At 50.7% G+C, this 15974-nt stretch overlaps 2 protein-coding genes across 5 annotated transcripts; one reads left to right on the forward strand and one right to left on the reverse strand.

Annotated features, from left to right (window-relative positions):
- Positions 1-858: 858 nt before the first annotated feature.
- On the reverse strand, positions 859-7865 carry Entr1 (endosome associated trafficking regulator 1). Of its 4 annotated transcripts, XM_075985485.1 has the most exons (10): positions 7703-7865; positions 7470-7619; positions 7083-7151; positions 6252-6367; positions 5610-6020; positions 4751-4824; positions 4248-4359; positions 3846-3908; positions 3406-3545; positions 859-1846 (listed from the first exon to the last, which is right to left on the reverse strand). In XM_075985485.1, the coding sequence occupies exons 1-10, from the start codon at positions 7770-7772 to the stop codon at positions 1750-1752; spliced, it is 1302 nt and encodes a 433-aa protein (XP_075841600.1). In that variant the 5' UTR covers positions 7773-7865; the 3' UTR covers positions 859-1749. The 4 variants fall into 4 exon arrangements, with proteins under 4 accessions (XP_075841600.1, XP_075841603.1, XP_075841602.1 ...); XM_075985488.1 differs by lacking the exon at positions 7470-7619; XM_075985487.1 differs by lacking the exon at positions 7083-7151.
- A 36-nt stretch (positions 7866-7901) lies between these two features.
- On the forward strand, positions 7902-15063 carry Pmpca (peptidase, mitochondrial processing subunit alpha). Its single transcript, XM_075985491.1, has 13 exons — positions 7902-7986; positions 8677-8879; positions 9282-9361; positions 9556-9638; positions 10031-10125; positions 10709-10809; positions 11096-11359; positions 11583-11675; positions 11753-11871; positions 11968-12058; positions 12183-12245; positions 13488-13632; positions 14746-15063. The coding sequence occupies exons 1-13, from the start codon at positions 7919-7921 to the stop codon at positions 14913-14915; spliced, it is 1575 nt and encodes a 524-aa protein (XP_075841606.1). The 5' UTR covers positions 7902-7918; the 3' UTR covers positions 14916-15063.
- The last annotated feature ends 911 nt before the right edge of the window (positions 15064-15974 follow it).

Below are 15974 nucleotides of genomic sequence, written 5' to 3' on the forward strand. Positions count from 1 at the left end.
ACATTCATTCACTGAGGAACATTTTGCCTGACCTGTCTTAGACGCCAGCAAATCTACAGGGCTGGATAGAGGAGTTGGAGGTCTTCCTCGTGTCTAATAATGCGTGTGAGTGGCAGGGGCAGGGTAATGGTTTGAGGCACAAGATGGTCAGCACTTAGGAGGCGGATCTCTGTGAGTTCAAGTCCAGCCTGGTCTACGCAACAAATTCCCGGACTATATAGATCCTGTCTCAACTAAAAAAAGTCTGGCCCAGAGTTGGGATTGGTCATGGTGAGTCTGGGGCTCTGAAGCAGACCTGCAGGTGCCTGGTATTTAATCTTGCCTGGACAAGGACCTGTTGGTGTGGGGCAAGTCTGGTATAAACTGTCAGGCAAATTCGTACTTGTAACTTTAGAGCCGTTTGCCTTTCCACACTTGGCGCATAAACTAAGGGAAGCGCACAAAGAGCTGTGCAGCCCCATCTCACAGTGGTGGAGGCATGCTGAAGGAATGCTCCAGATGGCAACTCTGCGGGCAAAGGGAGCACTAGCCCAGTCTCCCTATGTGTCCCTCCACTTCGGGTCTGCTCTGAGTCACTGACAACAATGGGGGTTCTTTGTAGCTGAGTTAATGGGCCCAGTAGTTTCAAGATATCTGAAGATCTGATTTTAGGCTTCCATTCACCCAGCCTCAAAATTGCAGCAAGGATGTGGCTCACCCATCATACTGACAATGTAGTGATTTTTGCTGTGTGCCCTGACTCCAAGGGTCAAGAGCCTGGGGATCTTGACAGTGGGCAGGCAGACACTGAGGTTAAAAGAGCAGGGTAGCTCTCAAGCATGAATCCCTGACAAAGCCAGAATGACAAGACAGTACAAATGAGCTTCAGGATTTATTTAAGACAAGAAAGCTGTCGATCTCAACAAGAGGGGAAAAGAAAAATTTTTTAAAATCTATAGGAAAATGGTCCCCAAGCCCCCACCCCTCAGTACAGCACAGGGTGCCGATCATGCCTTGCTTGTCCTTGAACAATCAGAGAGCCCAGAGACCTGGTGCTGACTCCCCAGGATGTGTGTGTGGGTCCTTTAAGTTTCAGTCTGAACTGTATTATGCAAAAGGCTCATTGACATATAACATGAATCAGAACTGACAGCCCCAGATGGCTTTCTAAGGGCGAAGGCTCACCGGTGGTGAGTTTACGAAGATTTGCAATGTGGAGTATCTGTGACCTTGGCTGGTCCTATGGTCATGGTGGGAGGGCAGTATCAATTGGTGCTGCCTTACTGAGGTTGACTGCAGGAGCTACCCTGTGGAGGCCACAACGTTGACCATCAGCTAGTGAGGTACTAAGTGACAGAAAAAGGGCATGAATCCCTGTATAGGCTGCTCACTTCCACATGGGCTCACTTAGTGTTCAGCTTAACAAAGTTGAGGTTGAACCCAAGTTTATCCTACAGGTAAATTCAAGAGGATAGTGGAAGAGGCTTCTTATGAAAGTGCTGATTTCAGCTTTAGTGGTTTCTAAAAACTGCTGGATTTTATAAAAATGCCTTCCAGTAATTCTGTGAGTCTATCGACAGTGGGACTTTCCCCAAAGGACTGCAGGTAAACCGTCAGTGCAGCGCTGGAGAGGAGCCCACACTGCAGGGGGCCAGCAACACTGCTTAGGCCAGGAAATGCTTTGTGGAAGACTGCATAGTTAGGGGCACATTTGGAAGACGTGGTGGCACAGGTGCAGAGGTGGTGCGAGCTGGTGGCAGCTAGTGGTTCTCAAGAGTCTGTCTCATCTTTAACTTCAGTAATTCTGTCGATGGACTTAAGGATTTCAGCAACAAGGTTCAGTGTCTCTGCTCCAGACACCAGCTGCCTGAAACAGATGGATACCAGGGCCATTATTCCAGCTGTGCATAAGCAGCCAGCAACAGATAGAAAGGCAAGGGTCCCAGCCCAGAGAGAAAGTTCCTCCACTCAACCAAGGTTTGGCACACTGGACTTTGTGTGCTTGTCCTCAGGCCCCCATGCTTGTGCACTGGCCAGCGACCCTGGGTCTAGCAGCAGAGCTCAGGGAAGACGACAGGTACAGATGGCAGGCTGGAGACCAGACAGTTCAGTAGAAACTGATTCTGAGTTTTGGTCTTTGTCTAGGCCAAGGTGGTGGTGCAGTGCTCTTGATGTGGGCAGCATTCACTGAGAGTTACATTCCTAGTCATGAGGGGAACCACAAGCAGGACTGCTATGCTCTCGTGTGAAGGACGTCAGATAATAAAATACATTTCGACAGGCTTGGCAGCGTGCAGCCTCACCAAAAACTGACCGGTGCACAGTATGCTCACTGTGGCAGTCTTCTGGACAAGGGGAAAGTTACATCATCCCCTTTATTCAGAGCTGCAGGCTCTGTAGGGAAAAGAGCTAGATTCAAGCTGTGGTATCATCTACCCACATCTTCCAGGTGAGGAGGTTCTCTGGGACAGATTAGAAATAAAATTTGGGGGCTGGAGAGATGGCTCAGTGGTTAGGAGCACTGGCTGCTCTTCCAGAGAATCAAGATTCAATTCCTAATACCGACATGACAGTAACTCCAGTTTCAGGGAATCTGACACCTTTACACAGACATGCATGCAGGCAAAACACAAATGTACATGAAATAAAAATAAATTTTGGCCAGGTGGTAGTGGCGTACACCTTTAATCCAGCACTCGGTAGGCAGAGGCAGGCTAATCTCTGTGAGTTCAAGACCAGCGTGGTCTACAAAGCAAGTCCAGGACAGGCTCCAAAGCTACACAGGGAAAACCCTGTCTTGAAAGACCAAAGCAAATAAATAAATAAATATTTTTTTAAAAAGAGATTTTAAAAAAAATCCTGCCTGGCAGGTGGTGGCCCACGCCTTTAATCTTAGCACTTGGGAGGCAGAGGCAGGAGAATCTGAGTTTGAGGGTCAGCCTAGTCTTCAGAGTTCCAGGCCAGTCAGGGCTACACAGAGAAACCCTGGCTCGAAAAAGCAAAACAAAACAAAACAAAATCTTAAACTAGGCATGATAATGTATACCTTTAATCCTATAACTTGAGAGATAGAAGCAGGGGATCTCTGTCAATCTGAGGCCAGCCTGGTCTATACACAGTTCCAGAGCAGCCAGGGCTATATAGTGAGACTTTGTCTCAAAAAACAAGCCAGGCATGGAGGTGCACGCCTTTAATCCTGGCCTAGCACGCCAGGGCAGAGGCAGGCAGATCTCTGTGAGTTCAAAGCCAGCCTGATCTACGTAGTTCCAGAACAGTCAGAGCTACGTGGTGAGACCCTGTCTCAAAAAGAAGAGAATAACCGTGCTTGACTGCGTATAGTGTGAGCCAGACGGCTAGCCAGACCACTCAGCACATTTCCTTTCCTGGTCTAATCAGACTGTAGAGCCAGGCTATCCAGGGACTCACTTTATGGATGCATGTGCACTGTTCATGACAACATGGAGGTTCTGTAAGGCCACATCGGTGTTCTGCTTCACCACTGCTAGGCTGGCACCCTGGCCTGACCGCAGGGCTTCATTCTCTCGCTTGAAGTTGGAGAGCTGCGTCTACAAAGAGGGTGAGGAATTAGTGTCACAAGCAACCCAGTGGCAAACTGCATCACAGCTAAGAGGCAGACTTGCACATAGTGCTGAGCCTGGCCCTGATCTACTCACAACCGGCGCTTCTTGCCCTGTAGCCCATGCTGGTCATAAACGTCTGACTATTCTTTTGCCTCAGCCTCCTGAATGCTGGGATTATAAGCAAACAGCACCATGCCTGGGGCACATTTTGTTTCTTCCCTGAACTCACATCTCTGGGACTTTACAAAGGAAGGAGCAAACAGTTAAATCCTTCTTTTCACTTACCTGGAGCAAACTTACTTCCTGTTTCAGCTTCAAGACATGATTTTCTGCTTTTACAGCTCGTTTCTGTGGACCCCCAAAATAAACACAACACACATCACTAAGGCTGTATCAGTATAGGACACTTAGAGCAACAGACAGCAGTGAGCTAGTGAGCCACTCTGCCCATGGATACCCATCCCTTAGGACCTGGGCTCTACCTCGGCTCACCAACAGCATTGGGGGCCACCTACTCAAAGACACAGCCTGTTTATAGTATCAGGGAATGCTGGCCTACCACAGAACACATACTCAGCATGGTGAGAGACTCAGGGTCCAGCTGTGGACTCTGGCAACAGCAGCAAGTGCCGTCTTAGCAGCTTCTTGTCCCCTGCCCACTACCCCAGAGCAGAGCCCCCTCCGTACGGTCATCAGTTCGAGGTTCTGTTCGACTTGCTGGACCACTGACTCCAGGTCATGGAAGTCACTCTCCTCCTTGATCATCTTCGCTTCCAACTTTCGTTCAAGCGTCCTCACCCTCAGTAAAGGAAACACTGAATTGAGTTCTCCAGGCCACTGTCAAGGATGCTTCCAATAGCACTTTAGACTGATTAACTGGAGAAACCCACTAGCCCCATGGACAGAGCAGCTGCCTCAGGCAGCCACAAGGCGGCAAGGACCTCCAGCCACTGCTGTTTCATACTCCCAGTGGAAGGCACAAATACCATTTCCTCAAGCTCTGCCAACCAAGGCAAAGTTCAGCTGACTTGTGTCTGGTGCTTAAAAAGACTAAAACAGAACATGAGACGTGTGTTCGCTGCTTTAAGGGATATGGAAGACAAGCAGCTAGGCACCTCATCCCTTGGAACCAAGTTCTGTGAATGGTAGAGAAGGTCTGTAAGGTGATGCCTAACTACAAGTTTACATACATGTCTGTTTGAGTTTCAGAGAAGCTCTGAACCTCACTTAGCTTTCTTCTGAGCTTAGAATTTTCATCTTTCAGCTGTAGAGAGAAAAAAAAAATCCTCATTAGACACCCTTGCTACTATGGAACATACTTCTGTTCTAGAACATTTTCTTTGGTCAGTCTGCAGGTGGAACCCGGAGCCTTATGCATTGGAGGCAGGGCTGAGTGTGGAGACACATCTCACTTGCTCATGAAGTATCTTTTTGAGGCAGCATCTCCTGTAACCAGGTTGCGCTCTAATTTGTTCCTACATGACCAAGGATGGCCGTGACCTCTCGTTCCTTCTGCCCTCACTTTCTAAGTGTTGGAAGGACAGCTGTGCACCCAGCCCCAGGACTTAAACACCCAGGTCAATGGAACCAGCTTCCGGCCCTTAGATGACTGTGCCAACAGACTTGAATGTCTCCAGGTGACTGGTTTTAAAACCTTCCTTCCGTAGGACACTCAGCAGGATGTCCCCAGGCCAACATTTCCATTCATTTATTCTAGCTCATGCTTGCCCGACTCCACTCACCATAGTACTTCTCAGTCTGCTACACTAACAGCACAGTCAGAGCCAACCAAGGGGAGAGTGCTCCACGGAGAATTCCCATTTTCTCTCTTAGTTTTCAGGACCCTGGACCTCTCAAGTGTTGGAAAAAAATGCTACTACTGAACTATATCTCTAGGCTCCTCTCTAGGGGAAATTCTACAGCAGGATACTACATGACCAATTGTCTTGTCTCTGGCATTAAGCCCAGGCTGCCCAAGAAGCGGAGGACCGCAGCTCTTCCTCTAGAACACTGCCCAGCTATGTCTGGGGCCGCCCAGCCCTCACTCACCGCTTCATAGCTTATCTGCAGCGTCCGCAGGTGTCTGTCTCCCAGCGACTCTCCGAGAGCTGTAAAGTCTGCATTAGGACTCCCGGCTGGAGACGTTGGCAAGGTCCTTGAGTCGGTGTCACTCAGTGACCATGGGGGCAAAGAGTCAGGACCTGACAGCTCTGATGCGTTGGACAAAAAGGACAGGTAGGTGCCACAGGGCGAGGAATTCTCTGTGGCCCTAGAGGAATGAGTCTGCTCCACGGCGGACGGCAAGTAGGTGCCATTCCATCCATCTTCTTCCTCATCCTCCTCCAGGTTGCTGGCTCTCGTTGGGTCTTGAAAAAACGGCTGCTGATATTCCAAGCCATACCCCACGGGCTGGGAGGCAGGGGAGCTGTGGTCTAGTCCCAAGGGGTGCCTCGAGGCTTCCTAAAAACAGTGGAGACAAACACTGAGACCTGCGAGCCAATGCTCGGCCTTCTTTCTGCTCAGCTTGCACAAAGAAGGCCTAGTTCATCTACCAAAGGGGCCAAGCAGCTGCTCCCCCTGCTTCTCCATCAGCTGTCCTGCTTTGTTCCCCACACTCAAACGTCTGTCTCCGAAGCTGTGCGTTAGAAGAGATGCTGTCTAAGGCAGCCACCGACAGCTTCCCAGATGTACCTTCGGGTAAACTCGACTGTTGGTTGTGTCTTCTTTTGACAGGCTGAGGTTCTTGGTTTTCAGAAACTCTTTAAAGGAAAACGGATTGGCTTCTTCAAGGTCTTCAAGTTTGTCACCTGAAATGACGGACACCACAATGACTGTTAAAGGATCCAACCACATCTTATGTTACCATCGTATTTCAACTGGGACTCAAAGAATGCCACAGAACAAAAAAGAGGCCCAGAGCGAGTGGAGAACTTGGGTCTCCCCCAGATATCCCTTGTTACCTTAAAAAAAAAATGCTGTGCCAAAGACCAAATCCAGGGTCCCGCACACATTCAGGCAACTGGTCTAACACTGAAGCTGCCCAGGGAATCGTCCAGACGGTTAAGGCTGACTTCACTCCACACGCTCAGTTTGGGCTAAAGGGTACTTCTGTAGGAGAGTCACAGCTCCGGCGATGCCACAGTGCCCAGAACTGCTCCATGTCATCCCTTCTTCTGACCTTTTCTCCGGATTACCTAGTTGACCAGCCTCTACCTCCTTCCACACCTACCACACTCCAGTTACTTATGTGGGTCTGTCTCTTCCAGGTGCCAGCCCCTGTAAGGTGGGCTCCTGTGACTTGTGTCCCTTTGATGATACTCTCCACCTCCCAGGCACCTCTTGACACATCTTAGGTCATTTTGCCCTCACAACCAGTCTCCAATCCTTCGGTTTCTATCTTCACTGCTCTTTTGGGCTCCAGGCACACCCACTAAACCCTGTCATTCTGACTGTTCACGGCCATAGCACTGCCTGGCATCGTGTCTGAGGAAGAGGACAAGAAGAATCACTGAGCTACTCTACCTCCAAAGCGCGTCTCATGGGCTCCCGTCGGACTTTGCTTAGTACATTTCCCCTTTCCATAGCCAAAATCTGCAAAGAGACATTGTCAGCTCACCGTAATCACAGCAAGCCTTATGACTGCAGCATTTGTCCAGGGAGGTGAAGACCGCAGACCGCCTGATTCCCACTGACCGGTCTGGGAATAGGAGGACGTCTCCTAAAGCGGGGCGCAGTACACTACACACTCCTGCGCGCTCACTAGGTCCAGCCCCTGGCCTCTCCCTGTCCGGTGGGCTGAAGTGGTCTCCGAACTCCACCGGACACTGACCTTCCTGCCTTGGGGCGGGCTATGGGGAGGGCTCCCCGCGCTGCCCGGCTCCGCACTGCGGTCGGCGCCCCGACTCTCACCTGTGTCTCCTACCGAAGCCAGCACCGGGCTGGGAACATAGCACATAAACGTCGGCCGAAAGCCGAAGAGGTGGGGGTGCAGGTCCCCGCCATGGGGGCGCTCACAGTCTAGCTGGGGGAGACAAGACCGGCGCTCATAGAACGCAGGAGCTGTAAGCGACAACGAGAGCGGCTTCACCGCGGGCCGCCTCCGCCAGCGCCCCCCGGCCCGGCCCCAGTCGCGCGCCGCTCACCGTCAGGAACCACGAGGCTCCGCGTCCTCGATAGTGGGGGCGCGCCCGGCCGCCGCGCGTAGCCCGACATCGCCGCGCCCTAACCCGGCCGCGACCCCATGGCCCACCGCGCCGCTGCCAGCTTACGCCCGACCCGGCACGGCCGGCCGGAAGCCAGCGCCGAACGCCGCGGGGCGGGGCAGGAAGCGGAAGTGACCGCAGAAGCGCAGCGGCGCGATGGCGACGGCTGTATGGGCGGCTGCGCGGTTGCTTCGGGGCTCTGCGGCTCGGTGCGCGCGGCCCAGGTAAGCCGAGGCGTGACCTGGCGCGAAGAAGTAGGAACTCGGGGGGTCAGGCACCCTAGAGAACTGAAAAGGAGTACGGGCCCTGGAGCAGAGCTCTGATCGTTGGGCCTGAAGAATGAGCCCGGGACTGGAAGCTGTTTGGAGGGGTTGGTAGTCTGCCGGCTGGGGTCTTCCAGACCCCAAGGCAGAGCTCCGAAGGGCAGGGCTCGCCCTGGGCCTTATATGTGGCAAATGGTTTCTCACACAGCCTGCTGTCCAGAATGGGCAATGAAGACTCAAAGATCTGGGGCTGGAGAGGCGGCTCAGCAGCTAATCATTGATTGCTTCCTTCGGGTTTGGTTCCCGGCACCCACATGGTGGCTAACGGCATTCATATTGCCACTTCAGGGGACCCAGCGCTCTCTTCTGACCTCCTTGGACACCAGGCACGCACGTGATGCACATACATACGTGCAGGCAAACACTCAAACACATAAAATAAGAATAAATTATTATTTTTCTGTTAAAAAGGATCCAAAGTCTTGAACCAGCGTGCCTGAGATCCTATGGCAGAACCTGGATCTCTATCGCTTTACACATTTTGTTGAGGCCCATGGAATAAATTCCACTGAAGACTTCGCATGCACACACATGTGGTGCACATGAGTGGTCACCACTAGTGCATGTAACTGGCTGCTTGCTCTGTTGTAGGTTTGGACCTCCTGCACACAGACAGTTCAGCAGTGGCTCCCCATACCCCAACATCCCCCTCTCTTCTCCCTTACCTGGAGTGCCCAAGCCTGTCTTTGCTACAGTTGATGGACAGGAAAAGTTTGAAACCAAAATTACCACGCTGGACAATGGGCTTCGTGTGGCATCTCAAAATAAGTTTGGACAATTCTGTACCGTAGGAAGTAAGTTCTGTTGGCCTGTTCAAGGTGGGCTCTCGGTTTGACAGCTGCAATTAGCATGTCCATCCTGGACTACTCACAGGGGAATCTTGTTAATCTTGAAAGCTTATCCAAGATGTGAATGATGGCATGTTTGGAGGTGGTGTGTAGGGTATTCCTCTCCCCCCCATTTTACTTTTCTGTAATTTTAGAAGTTTCTATCATGTATAGATATACATTAACGTGTGTGTGTGTGTGTGTGTGTGTGTGTGTGTGTGTAAGACCATCACCTAGGATAGCAGATGTGTTCATTGCCCCCATGTAGTAATGACTGGCCAAGTTACAACCATGGTTTTGAAAGCTTTCTGTTGATTAAATATGTTTTGGCTATCTGACATAACCCTTCAATTTTCTTCTTATTACCAGTTCTTATTAATTCAGGATCACGATATGAAGCGAAGTATCTTAGTGGAATTGCCCATTTTTTGGAAAAATTGGCATTTTCGGTCAGTTTCTAATTTGTAATTTTCATGACTTTTAATTTTTTTCTCTATTTAGAACTTATATTAGTTAATGGTTCTATTGATGCTAAATCGTTAGAGACATATATATAATTTTGTGTGTTTGAAAGCAAAAGTAAACTTTCCTTAGTATTTCCTGGGTTTTGGATTGCTTACTTAAGCTTTTCTTATTTTTATAGTCTACTGCTCGATTTGACAGCAAAGATGAAATTCTGCTTACCCTGGAAAAACATGGCGGTATCTGTGACTGCCAGACCTCAAGGTATTGTGTGTCCATGTGGAGCTGTCCTCTTCATCCTTGGCCATACTCTGGGAGCCCCTTGAATCAGAGAGGCTGCAGAGATTAGCAGCCGGCCTGATGGGGTGCGGGGAACAGAGAGCATAGCGTGCTTGTTTCTTCCTTCCCTGCCATCCTGGGAACTTGTCCAGGCCTTGACCTGTGAGGGATGCTAAACTAGACAAGCAGGCCCCTGACAGCTGTCTGAAGGTAGTCTAGCTCTACCAGCTAGTTATTTAGCTGGAGAGACTTCGTCTATGGAGAGAGGGGAGTCAACTCTATCTGGTCTGTTGTATCTTTGAAAAGCCTCACTGTGGGCATTGGTGGCTCCTCTGATCTAAACCTAGCATCTTCCATTGTGGCTTATTTCCTTCCAGAGACACCACCATGTATGCTGTGTCTGCAGACAGCAAAGGCTTGGACACTGTGGTGGGCCTGTTGGCTGACGTGGTTCTGCACCCCTGCCTGACAGGTGTGGCTTTGTGACTGGGTGGTTAGAGGGGGCATCTCTCTAAAAACACTAAAGGGTTTGCTGAAATTCTGTTTCAGAATGCCTTTCATCCTGTGTGTAAACACCTAATGTCATCCATGCCTACACAAGTTTCCCTGGCATGGTCTCCATTGTTCCCTAGCCTTGCGAATGGTTGGACCTAGAGATTCCTGTTAGGATCCCAGAGGGAACAGCTGCTGGTCCGTAGCAGCTACCCTTTGCTGAGTTTCACAGGAGCCTGGCCTCATGTCATGGAGCCTGACTCAGTTAGTGTCTGTTTCCTAAGTGCCATCACATCCACCTTGTGTCACCCCAGGTGTGTGTTTTGGAACAGACAGCAGGTGAGGCAGCTGAGCTTGGAGCAAGTCCAAGGGACTTCAGAACAAGACAAGAGACCGGGGTCTCTACTATTCATCTGCATGCTCCTAAACGCTCCCTTTTAACGCAGGTGCTCTGAGGCTTCCCCTAAGAACTGATTATAGCACCTACCAGGCTCAGCTGCTCAGGCTTAGTGCTGCCTTCTGCCTTGTTGGTTCAGACCAAACCTTTGTTTGGATTATTGCAGATGAAGAAATTGAGATGACGAGGATGGCTGTCCAGTTTGAACTTGAGGACCTGAACATGAGACCTGACCCAGAGCCACTGCTCACCGAGATGATTCATGAAGTAAAATAGGAGTCCGCATGTGCCTCTCCCTGCTGTTGGCCTTGCAGGTGGCGAGGCTTATAGAACAGGCTTAGCTCTTTAGTATTCTGAGACTGCTGCTATACTGTTCAGGTTTAGTGAGTGCTAAGATAGACATGTGCCACCTCTCAAAAAAGAGGGCAAACCGTAGATAATGCCCAGCTTTTTTTGTCACAGATGGGGCAGTAGACCATGTTGGGGAGTCCTGCCTCAGGGGACCTGAAGTTTTCTTTCTCACTTTTGTTTATTCTCCTTTTCCCTGCTGCAGGCTGCTTTTAGGGAGAACACAGTGGGCCTGCACCGGTTTTGCCCTGCAGAAAACATAGCGAAGATTGATCGAGAAGTGCTGCATTCCTACCTGAAGAACTATTACACCCCCGACCGCATGGTGCTTGCTGGAGTGGGAGTGGAGCATGAGCACCTGGTAGAATGTGCCAGAAAGTACCTCCTGGGAGTTCGGCCTGCCTGGGGAGCTCCTGGAGCTGTGGATGTTGACAGATCAGTGGCACAGTATACTGGGGGGATTGTCAAGGTAACTCAGCAGGAAGGCGGGCAGGGCTTGTGCCATGTATTCTCTGGATATGTGCTTTGATGGATGTGTGTGTGTATGATTCCCCTTAGTGTACTGTCCAGCACTGACAGCATGAGGACATCCCTTGTTCAAGGCCAGAGTTGACAGGGCTGAGGTCACCTGGTGTCTATTTGCTTAGTGGAAGGTTTGCTGGTCTTGCTGACACGTGTCTGCTTGGTTACAGGTGGAGAGAGACATGTCCAATGTCAGCCTTGGTCCAACCCCAATTCCTGAGCTCACACACATCATGGTGGGACTAGAGAGCTGTTCCTTCCTGGTGAGTCCACGTATGATCCAGGTGCATCAGTAGGGCCATGCCACTGTGACTGACTGCTGTGACTCTACATTCCACAGGAGGAGGACTTCATCCCCTTTGCTGTGCTGAATATGATGATGGGAGGAGGGGGTTCCTTCTCTGCTGGAGGGCCTGGCAAAGGCATGTTCTCCAGGCTCTACCTCAACGTGCTCAATCGGTAGGTACTGCTGGGCTACTGCTGCTCATGCACGACTGTGCTGACACCTTCCAGCCATCCTGCCGCCGTCACCCGGACACAATATATCCCCCACAGGCACCACTGGATGTACAATGCAACCTCCTACCACCACAGCTATGAAGACACAGGCCTCCTGTGCATTCATGCCAGCGCAGACCCAAGACAGGTAAAGGCAGCACTCGTCCCACTGCAGTCTACACTCCAGAGCAGTAGCACAGCTCTAGGTGTGGCGGCAGGAGTAAGTCAGCAGGCCCTGCTCCAGCTCACCTTTGTCTCATGCTCCTTTACAGGTTCGAGAAATGGTGGAAATCATCACAAAGGAGTTTATCCTGATGGGCAGAACAGTGGATTTGGTGAGGCCTGGAGCATCCCTTGCACTGGGAGCCACTTAACTCACACACCTGCAGGAGCCACAGGCTGGCCATTCTACTATGGAGTCAGTCTCCTGAGCTCTATCCTAAGAACACTCTGTTCCTCTCAGTGGTTCTTATAGTCTGGCCATGAGTTAATGCAGCAGTGTACAATATGAGCAATAACGTGGGGCCTTTTCTAGACCTTTCTTTGGCTCCGTTTTATGTTGGAACCCAAGGTTTTTCTTTTGAGACAGGGTTTCTCTGTGTAGTCCTGGCTGTCCTGGAACTTGCTCTGTAGACTAGGCTGACCTCAAACTCAGAAATCCACTTGCCTCTGTCTCCAGAGTGCTGGGATTAAAGATGTGGGCAGCCATGCCTGGCTTTGGTTTTTGGTATCTTGATATCTGGAAGTTTAGCACATTTCCGGGTGTTACGGGTTTGCAGAGCACTGGTAGAGTAGATATGCTGGAGCGTGTTCTTTGCCTTCCCTTTCTGCATGATGCACGTTTTCTTCAGTGATCACATGCCATATACTGTCTTTTTAAGGAAAAAAGGCAGCATTATTGAAAAATTAAAATGTCCTTAAAAATCAAAAGCATGGCACGGCGAGGTAAAGCAAATACATACCTGCGACCCCAGCTCTCAGGAAGTGGAGGCAGGGGGTCCTGAGCTCAAGGCCAGCCTAAGCTAACATATAAAACAAATCAAAGTCTGGGAGTATGGCTCCGTGGTAGAGAGCTTGCTAGGTGTGCTCAAGGCCCTGGGTTCCACCCCCCAGGTGAGGGCAGACATATTCAGCTCGGTCTGTCCCCTTGTCCTGATCCTTTGGCGCCACATTTGAAGTACACCCTTGGCCAGAGGCTCGGCTGTTATTCTACTGTCTCCTCAGTAGCTCTAAGGGCTAGTGGCCTGGGTCCTGTGCTCCGGATTCTGAGCAGCCAGAGTCTTTGTTTCATCAATATCCTCTGGTTTCCTGTGTAGCTGAGTGTGGCTTCCCCATTGCATGCTGCTTTCCTGTGGTTCCAGAGATTGGGCATGTGTCTGTCTCGGGTGTGCTGAAGGCCTTCCCAGGACAGTTCCTCCAATACTCAGGAGGTGTACCAGACTGGAAACCAGACTGGGAACAGCATCTCCACTCTACCTGTCTTTGGGTACATGGAACCGTTTTACTGGGACATGTTCTGGTCAAGCCCTTTGCCAACATGAACCAGCTGTAGGTGACTGGTGGTGTCTGGCCCACAGGTGGAGCTAGAGCGGGCCAAGACGCAGCTGATGTCGATGCTCATGATGAACCTGGAGTCCAGGCCTGTGATCTTCGAGGATGTGGGGAGACAGGTGTTGGCTACACATTCAAGAAAGTTGCCCCATGAGCTATGTGCACTTATTCGTGAGTATAAACAAAAGCCTGGGTTGGGCTATTTAAGACTGCCCTGGAGCAGATAGACAGATGGGTCCACTGTCTGCCACAGCACAAGCTCTGCCTTCCCCAGCAATGTGGCAGGAAAGACCTGGGTAGAACTCAGATTCTGTTCTGAGCTCCATCCTGGACCAGCTAGGCTCCTCAGCCCTGGGATAGTTCCCAGGTGGTGCTCGTGGTGGAGCAGTGTCCTGGGCTGGGCACTGCTCATTGCAGGCTCTGCCCTGTGGCTCTGGCAGTGCCTCATGTCTGCAGTCTTCTGGAATTGGGCGTGAAGCTTGGTACAGAACTGTAGGTAGGGGCACCTGTCCCGAAGACACCTCAAACAATCTGCCTGGGCTTGGAGTCCTCATGGTGTGGGACAGGTGCCTGTCCTGCCCTCATGAGGGGCCTCATCTTCTCTAAAAAATGAGCTGACCTGGTTGTGGTTCTGGAGGATGGATGGCTGGGACCCCTTTGGAGGCCAGGCTGTGTGTGCATGGCTGCTGACAATGTAGCACTTGAGGATGTGGTCTGGAAAATAAAGTGGACTTAGGACAACCCATTCTGTCTAAACATGAGACTCCTCTTGGGGTGGCTATGCCCTCCCTTGTTGGATTGTTTTTTTAAATCTTACAGACTCACATCTCAGATTGACCTCAAACTCTGGGTCATTCAGCTTGGCCTGAGCATGCCTTACCTGCCTGGCCACCTGTGTGTGTTTGAAGTAGTGTTTCTTCTGCTGCACAGGGGATTTGAGACAGGGTCTTGAAGCCTGGGCTGATGCCAGTCCTGACCCTATTGCCTTTCCCTCCTGCGTGCTGGGATGACAGGTGCACAGCACTCAGCTAGAAAATAGTTTTAAGCCACTGTAGTTCCCCACCTAAAGGAAATTTATTCTGACTTTGCTCTGACTCACTCCTGGTCGGTCCAGCTGTAGCTGAGTTTCTGGATCCCTCGGCAGTGCCCACCTCCACCCCCAGTTGTGGAGATGGTGTAGGTCAGGGCTCCTCGGCCTGCCTTTGTGAGTGGAATGCACACATAGTCAGGGATAAAAATGGAGACTCTGCTCTTTTCTTCACTGCCTCTTGCTCTCTGTTTTAGGCAATGTGAAGCCAGAAGATATCAAGAGAGTTGCTTCCAAGATGCTCCGTGGGAAGCCTGCTGTGGCTGCCCTGGGTGATTTGACTGACCTACCCACCTATGAGCACATCCAGGCAGCGCTGTCCAGCAGAGATGGGCGCCTGCCCAGGACATACCGACTCTTCCGGTAGAGTCCCTGCAGGGCCCTTGAGGGCAGGCTGCAGAGTGCTCTGTGCATGTTATTGTTGGTGTGGACACTGTATAAGGATGGCTGGCTCTGTGAGCGCTGCCAACAGTGAGATGTGGAAAGCCTGAATGAAAGTTACTGTCGCCACTGCACCTGTGTCTCTAGCACAAGTGGCTTCTCCGTCATCTAACAAGTGTTCTTTACTAAGGAGTGCCTGTCTGGCCACTAGAGATTCTAAAACCAGGAAGGCCTGGGGAGTAGGGCACAGGCTTGAGGTCGGATCAGAGAATAAAGCATTGCAACCTAAAGCGTACAGGGTCTCCCAAGAATTAGGATCATGGGTGCTGCCATACTCACTCTTCTTCCTTTAACTAGGACCTCACAGCAGAGTCCTGACTGGCCTGGACCTCAGTATGTAGACACCAAGCTGGCCTCCATTATCCTGGGAATCCAAATAGGAGTCACTATGCCAGTTGAGCCTCCCAGTTATTTACAAAGCCCCATTTCTAGTTTCCCACCTCATCTGCACTGGCTTCAATGTTTAACTGACATTCCCTGGGTAAACTAATGGCTGTCTAAATGTAAATGGTCATCACTGCACTTTGCCCCCTTCCCAAGACTTGATGTTGTTCATCTCGGGTCAAACCTGGGATGTTCAGGATTACCTCAGTCCTTTTAAAGGGCCAGAGAATGTCCATCAAAGGTGGTGGTGGTACATACCTTTAATCCTAGCAGGAGGCAGAGGCAGAGAGATCTCTGTGAGTTAGAATCAGCCTGGTCTACAGAGTGAGTTCCAGGGCAGTCAAGTGTACCCAGAGAAGCTTTGCCTTGAATGCTGCCCCCCCCCCAAGTAAGAAAAAAAAAAGCACCAAACCTTATTCAAATCAGCAATAGTGGAAGCAGCTGAGGCAGAAAGCTAGCCTGTAGGAGGTCGGGGACAGACGGACATGGCAACATTCTGAGCTTCATTACCACAAGTCTCAATGGGAATTTGCAGCTCGCTGATTTGACATTCTGACACTTTCCACATACATTTGAGTGGTTTATTGAAGCAAAAAGGCCT

Source organism: Microtus pennsylvanicus, chromosome 9 (assembly GCF_037038515.1).
Source record: "Microtus pennsylvanicus isolate mMicPen1 chromosome 9, mMicPen1.hap1, whole genome shotgun sequence".
In the NCBI taxonomy this organism is placed as follows: Eukaryota; Metazoa; Chordata; class Mammalia; order Rodentia; family Cricetidae; genus Microtus; species Microtus pennsylvanicus.